At 43.2% G+C, this 14031-nt stretch overlaps 1 protein-coding gene across 1 annotated transcript in view; it reads right to left on the reverse strand.

Annotated features, from left to right (window-relative positions):
* Positions 1-754: 754 nt before the first annotated feature.
* The window catches only part of VIPR1 (vasoactive intestinal peptide receptor 1), a 31821-nt gene continuing 18544 nt past the window's right edge, over positions 755-14031 (reverse strand). The window contains exons 6-8 of the mRNA XM_075271834.1: positions 5334-5463; positions 1604-1645; positions 755-1239 (exon numbers count right to left, since the gene is read on the reverse strand). Of these exons, the coding sequence (XP_075127935.1) occupies positions 1048-1239; positions 1604-1645; positions 5334-5463 (364 nt within the window). The 3' untranslated portion in view covers positions 755-1047. The remainder of the gene's footprint in view (positions 1240-1603; positions 1646-5333; positions 5464-14031) is intronic.

Here is a 14031-nt window from a genome sequence, read left to right on the forward strand (position 1 = left end):
CATCACAATGGCAGATGGCTCATTCTGACCAGAAATACTCCCACAACATGGTACATTCCATCGCACGTCACGTGGTACCGATCCTTTAAGGATTACAAATAACGTGGCCTATAGCTGAACAAACAGGTAATCTATGGACTGGAGAGACACTGCGCAGCTTCACATACACATCGTATTACATCATTTTTATCTCTGTAAAAAACAAAATTCCCCTCTTTTTAGACTTTTCGTTTGGCACCAAATTTGGCACGAAGACGGCGGAGTCCGACATTCCCATCTGCTTCTTCTCTAAGCTTTCCGAAGTATTTCAGCTCACACACAAATTTATTACCAGTCCTATCTTAAATCTTTGTATTCACACACACAAAAAACAAATAAAAACACTAAATTAGCTCTCAAAAATAGCAAAAAATTTACAAGAAACCGAACCCCGTGGAGCCGGGGCCGCGAAGGTCATCCAGTCATGTGCGCGCGGGAAAACGAAACTCCAAAAAAATAGAATTACAAAAAAGAAAATAGAACGTCTTGTGCATTTCCTTCAGTTTGATTTTCTCCGCGCTGTACAAAATTTTTGAAAATTTTTTTTTTTCAATGTTAAATATAAAACGGGCCCGGACGCCCGGTCGGATGATTTCTTAGCTTATCAGATTCTGTGTCCGCTCTTCTTGTCCGTTTACGTCGTCTCTTCGTGGAATTTTTGAAGATTAAATAAATATATATTTAGAACTTTTTTTTTTTTTTTTTGGAAAATTCCAACTTTTTTTGATTTTTTTTGGAAAATTCCAATTTATTTATTTTTTCTTTTTAAAGACTTGCTCAAGAAAGTGTTGTAAGACATTCCAGTATGAAGCTCCGAAGGCTCACAGTTTTATTTCGGTAAGGTTTGTAATGGTCCGCTTGGTCAAGAAGAGTGTCAGGGGGGCGGGGTTACGTAACCCTATAAAGTGCAATTCGAAAGAGGGCGTCTTCAGGCCACTCCAAGACGGCGACCTCACCCCATTTGGCACAAAGTCCTGCATCGGAGTTCTTAGGCCGATCCTTCCTACATCAGACTAAGGAAAACTCCGCTTGGAATCCGGAACTTCTCCGGGTTTTGGGGCTGCATTTGGTCAACATGGAAATCTGGGTGCTGAAGTTGGTCCCGTTGCTGCCCAGCGAGGGGTGGTGATATTTCATGTCCTTCCCCGGGCACCTCTCCAGGTGCCATCTTCTCCATTTACGCTTTAGCTCTGCTTGGACCTAGGGAACAATTAGAATAACAAAAAAGTTTCAAAAATTTATATCAAACCAGTGACCCAAACCAAAAATGTAGAAATCTATGTAGATATGTATATAGCAGGAAACGGAACCGCGGGGGCAGGCGAAACACCGAGGGGAACAAGAATGTACAGCAACGTCACAATTCTGCAGCGATTTGTCAACGACTAAACATCTCACCTTATACAAGACCTGTCCCATAAGGAATAAACCCAAAAGACAAGAAAAAGGACACAAGTGTCACCTCCAAGTGAGGAACATAGTGAGCAACTCCGGATCCTATACACAGTGATACCGTATACACAGTATATATATATATATGTCATTGTACAACTAAGGATCTCACCTCTCCATTCAGGAAACAATAGAGAATCGCCACCACGAAACCCTAAAGAGATCGAAACAACATAAGCAATATAAACCAGCATATTAATAAAGTATAAGACAGTGACCAGCAGAATAGTGAGCGCAGCTCTGGAGTATAATACAGGATAAGTAATGTAATGTATGTACACAGTGACTGCACCAGCAGAATAGTGAGCGCAGCTCTGGAGTATAATACAGGATAAGTAATGTAATGTATGTACACAGTGACTGCACCAGCAGAATAGTGAGCGCAGCTCTGGAGTATAATACAGGATAAGTAATGTAATGTATGTACACAGTGACTGTACCAGCAGAATAGTGAGTGCAGCTGTGGAGTATAATACAGGATAAGTAATGTAATGTATGTACACAGTGACTGTACCAGCAGAATAGTGAGCGCAGCTCTGGAGTATAATACAGGATAAGTAATGTAATGTATATACACAGTGACTGTACCAGCAGAATAGTGAGCGCAGCCCTGGAGTATAATACAGGATAAGTAATGTAATGTATGTACACAGCGACTGCACCAGCAGAATAGTGAGCGCAGCTCTGGAGTATAATACCGGATAAGTCATGTAATGTATGTACACAGTGACTGTACCAGCAGAATAGTGAGCGCAGCTCTGGAGTATAATACAGGATAAGTAATGTAATGTATGTACACAGTGACTGCACCAGCAGAATAGTGAGCGCAGCTCTGGAGTATAATACAGGATAAGTAATGTAATGTATGTACACAGTGACTGTACCAGCAGAATAGTGAGTGCAGCTGTGGAGTATAATACAGGATAAGTAATGTAATGTATGTACACAGTGACTGTACCAGCAGAATAGTGAGCGCAGCTCTGGAGTATAATACAGGATAAGTAATGTAATGTATATACACAGTGACTGTACCAGCAGAATAGTGAGCGCAGCCCTGGAGTATAATACAGGATAAGTAATGTAATGTATGTACACAGCGACTGCACCAGCAGAATAGTGAGCGCAGCTCTGGAGTATAATACCGGATAAGTCATGTAATGTATGTACACAGTGACTGTACCAGCAGAATAGTGAGCGCAGCTCTGGAGTATAATACAGAATAAGTCATGTAATGTATGTACACAGTGACTGCACCAGTAGAATAGTGAGCGCAGCTCTGGAGTATAATACAGGATAAGTAATGTAATGTATGTACACAGTGACTGTACCAGCAGAACAGTGAGCGCAGCTCTGGAGTATAATACAGAATAAGTCATGTAATGTATGTACACAGTGACTGCACCAGTAGAATAGTGAGCGCAGCTCCGGAGTATAATACAGGATAAGTAATGTAATGTATGTATACAGTGACTGTACCAGCAGAATAGTGAGCACAGCTCTGGAGTATAATACAGGATAAGTAATGTAATGTATGTACACAGTGACTGTACAGCAGAATAGTGAGCGCAGCTCTGGAGTATAATACAGGATAAGTAATGTAATGTATGTACACAGTGACTGCACCAGCAGAATAGTGAGCGCAGCTCTGGAGTATAATACAGGATAAGTAATGTAATGTATGTAAACAGTGACTGTACCAGCAGAATAGTGAGCGCAGCTCTGGAGTATAATACAGGATAAGTAATGTAATGTATGTACACAGTGACTGCACCAGCAGAATAGTGAGCGCAGCTCTGGAGTATAATACAGGATAAGTAATGTAATGTATGTACACAGTGACTGCACCAGCAGAATAGTGAGCACAGCTCTGGAGTATAATACAGGATAAGTAATGTAATGTATGTACACAGTGACTGTACAGCAGAATAGTGAGCGCAGCTCTGGAGTATAATACAGGATAAGTAATGTAATGTATGTACACAGTGACTGCACCAGCAGAATAGTGAGCGCAGCTCTGGAGTATAATACAGGATAAGTAATGTAATGTATGTAAACAGTGACTGTACCAGCAGAATAGTGAGCGCAGCTCTGGAGTATAATACAGGATAAGTAATGTAATGTATGTACACAGTGACTGCACCAGCAGAATAGTGAGCGCAGCTCTGGAGTATAATACAGGATAAGTAATGTAATGTATGTACACAGTGACTGTACCAGCATAATAGTGAGCGCAGCTCTGGAGTATAATACAGGATAAGTAATGTAATGTATTTACACAGTGACTGCACCAGCAGAATAGTGAGCGCAGCTCTGGAGTATAATACAGGATAAGTAATGTAATGTATGTACACAGTGACTGCACCAGCAGAATAGTGAGCGCAGCTCTGGAGTATAATACAGGATAAGTAATGTAATGTATGTACACAGTGACTGTACCAGCATAATAGTGAGCGCAGCTCTGGAGTATAATACAGGATAAGTAATGTAATGTATGTACACAGTGACTGCACCAGCAGAATAGTGAGCGCAGCTCTGGAGTATAATACAGGATAAGTAATGTAATGTATGTACACAGTGACTGCACCAGCAGAATAGTGAGCGCAGCTCTGGAGTATAATACAGGATAAGTAATGTATGTATGTACACAGTGACTGTACCAGCAGAATAGTGAGCGCAGCTCTGGAGTATAATACAGGATAAGTAATGTAATGTATGTACACAGTGACGGCACCAGCAGAATAGTGAGCGCAGCTCTGGAGTATAATACAGGATAAGTAATGTAATGTATGTACACAGTGACTGTACCAGCAGAATAATGAGCGCAGCTCTGGGGTATAATACAGGATAAGTAATGTAATGTATGTACACAGTGACTGCACCAGCAGAATAGTGAGCGCAGCTCTGGAGTATAATACAGGATAAGTAATGTAATGTGTGTACACAGTGACTGCACCAGCAGAATAGTGAGCGCAGCTCTGGAGTATAATACAGGATAAGTAATGTAATGTATGTACACAGTGTCTGTACCAGCAGAATAGTGAGCGCAGCTCTGGAGTATAATACAGGATAAGTAATGTAATGTATGTACACAGTGTCTGCACCAGCAGAATAGTGAGCGCAGCTCTGGAGTATAATACAGGATAAGTAATGTAATGTATGTACACAGTGACTGTACCAGCAGAATAGTGAGCGCAGCTCTGGAGTATAATACAGGATAAGTAATGTAATGTATGTACACAGTGACTGCACCAGCAGAATAGTGAGCGCAGCTCTGGAGTATAATACAGGATAAGTAATGTAATGTATGTACACAGTGACTGCACCAGCAGAATAGTGAGCGCAGCTCTGGAGTATAATACAGGATAAGTAATGTAATGTATGTACACAGTGACTGCACCAGCAGAATAGTGAGCGCAGCTCTGGAGTATAATACAGGATAAGTAATGTAATGTATGTACACAGTGACTGTACCAGTAGAATAGTGAGCGCAGCTCTGGAGTATAATACAGAATAAGTAATGTAATGTATGTACACAGTGACTGCACCAGCAGAATAGTGAGCGCAGCTCTGGAGTATAATACAGGATAAGTAATGTAATGTATGTACACAGTGACTGCACCAGCAGAATAGTGAGCGCAGCTCTGGAGTATAATACAGGATAAGTAATGTAATGTATGTACACAGTGACTGCACCAGCAGAATAGTGAGCGCAGCTCTGGAGTATAATACAGGATAAGTAATGTAATGTATGTACACAGTGACTGTACCAGCAGAATAGTGAGCGCAGCTCTGGAGTATAATACAGGATGTAAATAGAAACACTGTAATGTTTAGTTTCTTACCTGGAAGGAACCAAGAATCAGCTCAAAGACCATTTTCAGCTCCACCTTATAGTTGTCTGGGAAGAAGGCGAACACGATATAATGTATTCCAAACAGAGGGATTAGTAGAAGAGTTGACTTCGCCAGTCGTCTGCAAGACAGAGAAGTTATTAATTGCTGAGTGTTCTCCTGCGGAGACGTCTTCTAGGTTTTTGCACTCATCTTGGAGTTGTAATCCCGGGGGCAGCAGATTCCCGGTGTGCCGGTCACTGTCTGCACCAGGGTATTAGCCATTATTATTGGAGGTCGGCACATGGAGGACATGATCAGGAAACTGCCGGACACAGAATGAGTGGTCAGAAGGGGGAGGGGCTTGCAGAGCGGTTTTAAGGGCGTTCTTTTACTAGGGCGAGTGACCGTACAGTAATTTATAGTTCTTCACTGCGGTCTATGGCGACATTAACATTTGATTTCTGGATGGCGGTTCCGGCTGACGCTGCAGCTTTAATCTCCGCACTCAGGTTGTTAATGTCCTTGCCAGATATTAATTGGCAGATGTAAATTGATTTACTTCCCCCTCCCGCACCTCAATGGCTTTTATGTTCATTCATTCCCACAAGACGTCTTCATTCTAATGGACTTCTAATTAAATCCTTCTGGGGCCCGGATTCTGTCCCTAAACTGCAGATACATCTACACAGGATCAGAAGATACGCGGCAAGTGGTCACACGCCATGTATTCCTTCAGCTGATGACCCCCCCTAGTGCCCCTCCTGCCATAGACATCCACCATGCGACTGCTCTGGAGCCCCTAGTGGGAGGGATCCTGAAACTCAACTCCCTGTCACTGCAGTGTTTGCAGCTGCCACTAGAGGGAGCTCAGTGCACAGAATGTATACAGTGAGTTATAGGAATCTGCAGTGAGCTCCCCCTGGTGGCGGCTGCAGGAAGGGAGAATTTTATCATTTAACTCTACTGTATTTGGAGGGGGTTCGGAGCTTTGTGTATAAGTTATAATATAAAAGGATGGCCGAGATTCACTATTGGAATCTCCCCATTGACCAACTGTGATCTGCAGGAAGTGCTCACTTTAGCTGCAATGCCCCCGCAGGCGAAATGATGCATTACACGATACCCACTGAAATGAATGGGCTGTCAGTGTAATGTACGGACATCCCGCTACTCCAGAGCTCCTGGCTGACACCTTTATCCAGTCTCCATCCCCTGTGGCCCCCGCTGAGTGTTCAGATGTATTTTCTGTATGTTTTGGCACATTGTGTTGGTGACTATAAAAGCTGATACTGACTCCAGAGGTCTCCCCTTCACCGGACTGTCACATTATAATAGTCGCAGTGATATCACCTGCAGCACATTGCTGAAATGTCAGGCACCTTAAAGGGCAGGCGGTGATTTTCCGATACCCGTCGCTTCCAGTCTCCATGAATTTACATATCCTTTCACCTGTATATACCGCCCCATGTATATCCTTATTACTATGCACATATGGCTGCTGGATAATACCGCCCTGAGGACAAAGCAACACAATGTACAAAGCAATCACACAGAAATGTCCTGCAAACAGCAGCGCGTACCCGAGCTTCTCAGGAATATCTACAACACAACGTACAAAGCAATGGACTAATCTAAAGTAAAATAATGGAGGAGAATTCCCAGTTTAGTCCAAGTTCCGCCCTGAATCAGATCAGACACTTTAATCGGCTTCTTCAGCTTATGATCCGGAGACAGCGCCACCCTTGTCTATGGGCATCTCTGGTATTGCAGTTTTATGGTTAGATGCAGTACCACAAACATCCTGCAGACAAGGGGGGCGCTGTTTGTGGATAGAAGCAGACATTTTTTTCATCTAATCCCAGAGAAATCACGACGGAAAATACTGAAAGTGACAGGCGGGGATCTGGAGATGTTTTATGTCTGGACCTTCGCACTAGATGAATGTTTAGTCGCTCTTAATCTGATAAGACGCTGGAGATCTGGCGGAGCCTTTGAAGGATTCTGCTAATAAAAGGGAGGACGGAAGAGATTTGTCAGTGTTATTGTAGGAGGTGCATTATATGGCGCGAGGATATCCTGCGCTGGACACATTGTCAGATAGGAGATATATATAAGACTAGATAATACACTTTTTAACCCTTCCCCAGCCAAGTCTGTCCCAGTTACGTCATGGCAGGGATTGGCGCCGGTAGTCATGGTGACAACTGTTACAAACTAGCAGCAAATTGCTACAGTTTGACACTTTGTACTTAACAAAACACATTGTTATTCGTCGCAAAGTTGCATGAAGGTGTTATTGGCTGTGAAGGGCTATTAGGTCGCCCGCCTTGTAGTGATTTGTGGGTGCAGGTACTTTTTGGGATCACTTATATCCCTATTTGTGCCACATTCTGGGACCACAGAGTATTCTGCATCTTTCTAATATACTTTGTATCTCACGTCCTCATCACTCTCTGCTGTCAGAGAATTATTTATATTCAGAGACTTTACTGTCCTGCCTTAGCCCTGTCCACATAACTGCTGGGTTTGTTGCAACGTAACTGTTCACTACATACAGATTATACAGTCACCACTAGGGGGAGCTCACTACATACAGATTATACAGTCACCACTAGGAGGGGCTCACTACATACAGATTATACAGTCACCACTAGGGGGAGCTCACTACATACAGATTATACAGTCACCACTAGGAGGGGCTCACTACATACAGATTATACAGTCACCACTAGGGGGAGCTCCCTACATACAGATTATACAGTCACTACTAGGAGGAGCTCACTACATACAGATTATACAGTTACCACTAGGGGGAGCTCACTACATACAGATTATACAGTCACCACTAGGAGGGGCTCACTACATACAGATTATACAGTCACCACTAGGAGGAGCTCACTACATACAGATTATACAGTCACCACTAGGAGGAGCTCACTACATACAGATTATACAGTCACCACTAGGAGGAGCTCACTACATACAGATTATACAGTCACCACTAGGAGGGGCGCACTACATACAGATTATACAGTCACCACTAGGAGGAGCTCACTACATACAGATTATACAGTCACCACTAGGAGGAGCTCACTACATACAGATTATACAGTCACCACTAGGAGGAGCTCACTACATACAGATTATACAGTCACCACTAGGAGGAGCTCACTACATACAGATTATACAGTCACCACTAGGAGGAGCTCACTACATACAGATTATACAGTCACCACTAGAGGGAGCTCACTACATACAGATTATACAGTCACCACTAGGAGGAGCTCACTACATATAGATTATACAGTCACCACTAGAGGGCGCTCACTACATACAGATTATACAGTCACCACTAGGAGGAGCTCACTACATACAGATTATACAGTCACCACTAGGAGGAGCTCACTACATACAGATTATACAGTCACCACTAGGAGGAGCTCACTACATACAGATTATACAGTCACCACTAGGGGGAGCTCCCTACATACAGATTATACAGTCACCACTAGGAGGAGCTCACTACATACAGATTATACAGTCACCACTAGGAGGAGCTCACTACATACAGATTATACAGTCACCACTAGGAGGAGCTCACTACATACAGATTATACAGTCACCACTAGGAGGGGCGCACTACATACAGATTATACAGTCACCACTAGGAGGAGCTCACTACATACAGATTATACAGTCACCACTAGGAGGAGCTCACTACATACAGATTATACAGTCACCACTAGGAGGAGCTCACTACATACAGATTATACAGTCACCACTAGGAGGAGCTCACTACATACAGATTATACAGTCACCACTAGGAGGAGCTCACTACATACAGATTATACAGTCACCACTAGAGGGAGCTCACTACATACAGATTATACAGTCACCACTAGGAGGAGCTCACTACATATAGATTATACAGTCACCACTAGGGGGAGCTCACTACATACAGATTATACAGTCACCACTAGGAGGAGCTCACTACATACAGATTATACAGTCACCACTAGGAGGAGCTCACTACATACAGATTATACAGTCACCACTAGGAGGGGCGCACTACATACAGATTATACAGTCACCACTAGAGGGCGCTCACTACATACAGATTATACAGTCACCACTAGGAGGGGCTCACTACATACAGATTATACAGTCACCACTAGGAGGAGCTCACTACATACAGATTATACAGTCACCACTAGGAGGAGCTCACTACATACAGATTATACAGTCACCACTAGGAGGAGCTCACTACATACAGATTATACAGTCACCACTAGGAGGAGCTCACTACATACAGATTATACAGTCATCACTAGGAGGAGCTCACTACATACAGATTATACAGTCACCACTAGAGGGAGCTCACTACATACAGATTATACAGTCACCACTAGGAGGAGCTCACTACATATAGATTATACAGTCACCACTAGGGGGAGCTCACTACATACAGATTATACAGTCACCACTAGGAGGAGCTCACTACATACAGATTATACAGTCACCACTAGGAGGAGCTCACTACATACAGATTATACAGTCACCACTAGAGGGAGCTCACTACATACAGATTATACAGTCACCACTAGGAGGAGCTCACTACATACAGATTATACAGTCACCACTAGAGGGAGCTCACTACATACAGATTATACAGTCACCACTAGGAGGAGCTCACTACATACAGATTATACAGTCACCACTAGGAGGAGCTCACTACATACAGATTATACAGTCACCACTAGAGGGAGCTCACTACATACAGATTATACAGTCACCACTAGGAGGAGCTCACTACATATAGATTATACAGTCACCACTAGGGGGAGCTCACTACATACAGATTATACAGTCACCACTAGGAGGAGCTCACTACATACAGATTATACAGTCACCACTAGGAGGAGCTCACTACATACAGATTATACAGTCACCACTAGGAGGGGCGCACTACATACAGATTATACAGTCACCACTAGAGGGCGCTCACTACATACAGATTATACAGTCACCACTAGGAGGAGCTCACTACATACAGATTATACAGTCACCACTAGGAGGAGCTCACTACATACAGATTATACAGTCACCACTAGGAGGAGCTCACTACATACAGATTATACAGTCACCACTAGGAGGAGCTCACTACATACAGATTATACAGTCACCACTAGAGGGAGCTCACTACATACAGATTATACAGTCACCACTAGGAGGAGCTCACTACATATAGATTATACAGTCACCACTAGGGGGAGCTCACTACATACAGATTATACAGTCACCACTAGGAGGAGCTCACTACATACAGATTATACAGTCACCACTAGGAGGAGCTCACTACATACAGATTATACAGTCACCACTAGGAGGAGCTCACTACATACAGATTATACAGTCACCACTAGAGGGAGCTCACTACATACAGATTATACAGTCACCACTAGGAGGAGCTCACTACATATAGATTATACAGTCACCACTAGGGGGAGCTCACTACATACAGATTATACAGTCACCACTAGGGGGAGCTCACTACATACAGATTATACAGTCACCACTAGGGGGAGCTCACTACATATAGATTATACAGTCACCACTAGGGGGAGCTCACTACATACAGATTATACAGTCACCACTAGAGGGAGCTCACTACATATAGATTATACAGTCACCACTAGGGGGAGCTCACTACATATAGATTAAACAGTCACCACTAGGGGGAGCTCACTACATACAGATTATACAGTCACCACTAGGAGGAGCTCACTACATACAGATTATACAGTCACCACTAGAGGGAGCTCACTACATACAGATTAAACAGTCACCACTAGGGGGAGCTCACTACATATAGATTATACAGTCACCACTAGGGGGAGCTCACTACATACAGATTATACAGTCACCACTAGAGGGAGCTCACTACATACAGATTATACAGTCACCACTAGGAGGAGCTCACTACATACAGATTATACAGTTACCACTAGGAGGAGCTCACTACATACAGATTATACAGTCACCACTAGGAGGAGCTCACTACATACAGATTATACAGTCACCACTAGGAGGAGCTCACTACATACAGATTATACAGTCATCACTCAGGGGAGATCACTACATACAGATTATACAGTCACCACTAGGGGGAGCTCACTACATACAGATTATAAAGTCACCACTAGAGGGAGCTCACTACATACAGATTATACAGTCACCACTAGGAGGAGCTCACTACATACAGATTATACAGTCACCACTAGGAGGAGCTCACTACATATAGATTATACAGTCACCACTAGGAGGAGCTCACTACATATAGATTATACAGTCACCACTAGGAGGAGCTCACTACATACAGATTATACAGTCACCACTAGGAGGGGCTCACTACATACAGATTATACAGTCACCACTAGGAGGAGCTCACTGCATACAGATTATACAGTCACCACTAGGAGGAGCTCACTACATACAGAATATACAGTCACCACTAGGAGGAGCTCACTACATACAGATTATACAGTCACCACTAGAGGGAGCTCACTACATACAGATTATACAGTCACCACTAGGGGGAGCTCACTACATATAGATTATACAGTCACCACTAGGGGGAGCTCACTACATACAGATTATACAGTCACCACTAGAGGGAGCTCACTACATATAGATTATACAGTCACCACTAGGGGGAGCTCACTACATATAGATTAAACAGTCACCACTAGGGGGAGCTCACTACATACAGATTATACAGTCACCACTAGGAGGAGCTCACTACATACAGATTATACAGTCACCACTAGAGGGAGCTCACTACATACAGATTAAACAGTCACCACTAGGGGGAGCTCACTACATATAGATTATACAGTCACCACTAGGGGGAGCTCACTACATACAGATTATACAGTCACCACTAGAGGGAGCTCACTACATACAGATTATACAGTCACCACTAGGAGGAGCTCACTACATACAGATTATACAGTTACCACTAGGAGGAGCTCACTACATACAGATTATACAGTCACCACTAGGAGGAGCTCACTACATACAGATTATACAGTCATCACTCAGGGGAGATCACTACATACAGATTATACAGTCACCACTAGGGGGAGCTCACTACATACAGATTATAAAGTCACCACTAGAGGGAGCTCACTACATACAGATTATACAGTCACCACTAGGAGGAGCTCACTACATACAGATTATACAGTCACCACTAGGAGGAGCTCACTACATATAGATTATACAGTCACCACTAGGAGGAGCTCACTACATATAGATTATACAGTCACCACTAGGAGGAGCTCACTACATACAGATTATACAGTCACCACTAGGAGGGGCTCACTACATACAGATTATACAGTCACCACTAGGAGGATCTCACTACATACAGATTATACAGTCACCACTAGGAGGAGCTCACTACATACAGAATATACAGTCACCACTAGGAGGAGCTCACTACATACAGATTATACAGTCACCACTAGAGGGAGCTCACTACATACAGATTATACAGTCACCACTAGGGGGAGCTCACTACATATAGATTATACAGTCACCACTAGGGGGAGCTCACTACATACAGATTATACAGTCACCACTAGAGGGAGCTCACTACATACAGATTATACAGTCACCACTAGGAGGAGCTCACTACATACAGATTATACAGTCATCACTCAGGGGAGATCACTACATACAGATTATACAGTCACCACTAGGGGGAGCTCACTACATACAGATTATACAGTCATCACTCAGGGGAGATCACTACATACAGATTATACAGTCACCACTAGGAGGAGCTCACTACATACAGATTATACAGTCATCACTCAGGGGAGATCACTACATACAGATTATACAGTCACCACTAGGGGGAGCTCACTACATACAGATTATAAAGTCACCACTAGAGGGAGCTCACTACATATAGATTATACAGTCACCACTAGGAGGAGCTCACTACATACAGATTATACAGTCACCACTAGGGGGAGCTCACTACATATAGATTATACAGTCACCACTAGGGGGAGCTCACTACATACAGATTATACAGTCACCACTAGAGGGAGCTCACTACATACAGATTATACAGTCACCACTAGGAGGAGCTCACTACATACAGATTATACAGTTACCACTAGGAGGAGCTCACTACATACAGATTATACAGTCACCACTAGGAGGAGCTCACTACATACAGATTATACAGTCATCACTCAGGGGAGATCACTACATACAGATTATACAGTCACCACTAGGGGGAGCTCACTACATATAGATTATACAGTCACCACTAGGGGGAGCTCACTACATACAGATTATACAGTCACCACTAGAGGGAGCTCACTACATACAGATTATACAGTCACCACTAGGAGGAGCTCACTACATACAGATTATACAGTTACCACTAGGAGGAGCTCACTACATACAGATTATACAGTCACCACTAGGAGGAGCTCACTACATACAGATTATACAGTCATCACTCAGGGGAGATCACTACATACAGATTATACAGTCACCACTAGGGGGAGCTCACTACATACAGATTATAAAGTCACCACTAGAGGGAGATCACTACATACAGATTATACAGTCACCACTAGGGGGAGCTCACTACATACAGATTATACAGTCATCACTCAGGGGAGAT

The sequence above is a fragment of the Leptodactylus fuscus genome, chromosome 4 (genome assembly GCF_031893055.1).
Source record: "Leptodactylus fuscus isolate aLepFus1 chromosome 4, aLepFus1.hap2, whole genome shotgun sequence".
Taxonomy (NCBI): Eukaryota; Metazoa; Chordata; class Amphibia; order Anura; family Leptodactylidae; genus Leptodactylus; species Leptodactylus fuscus.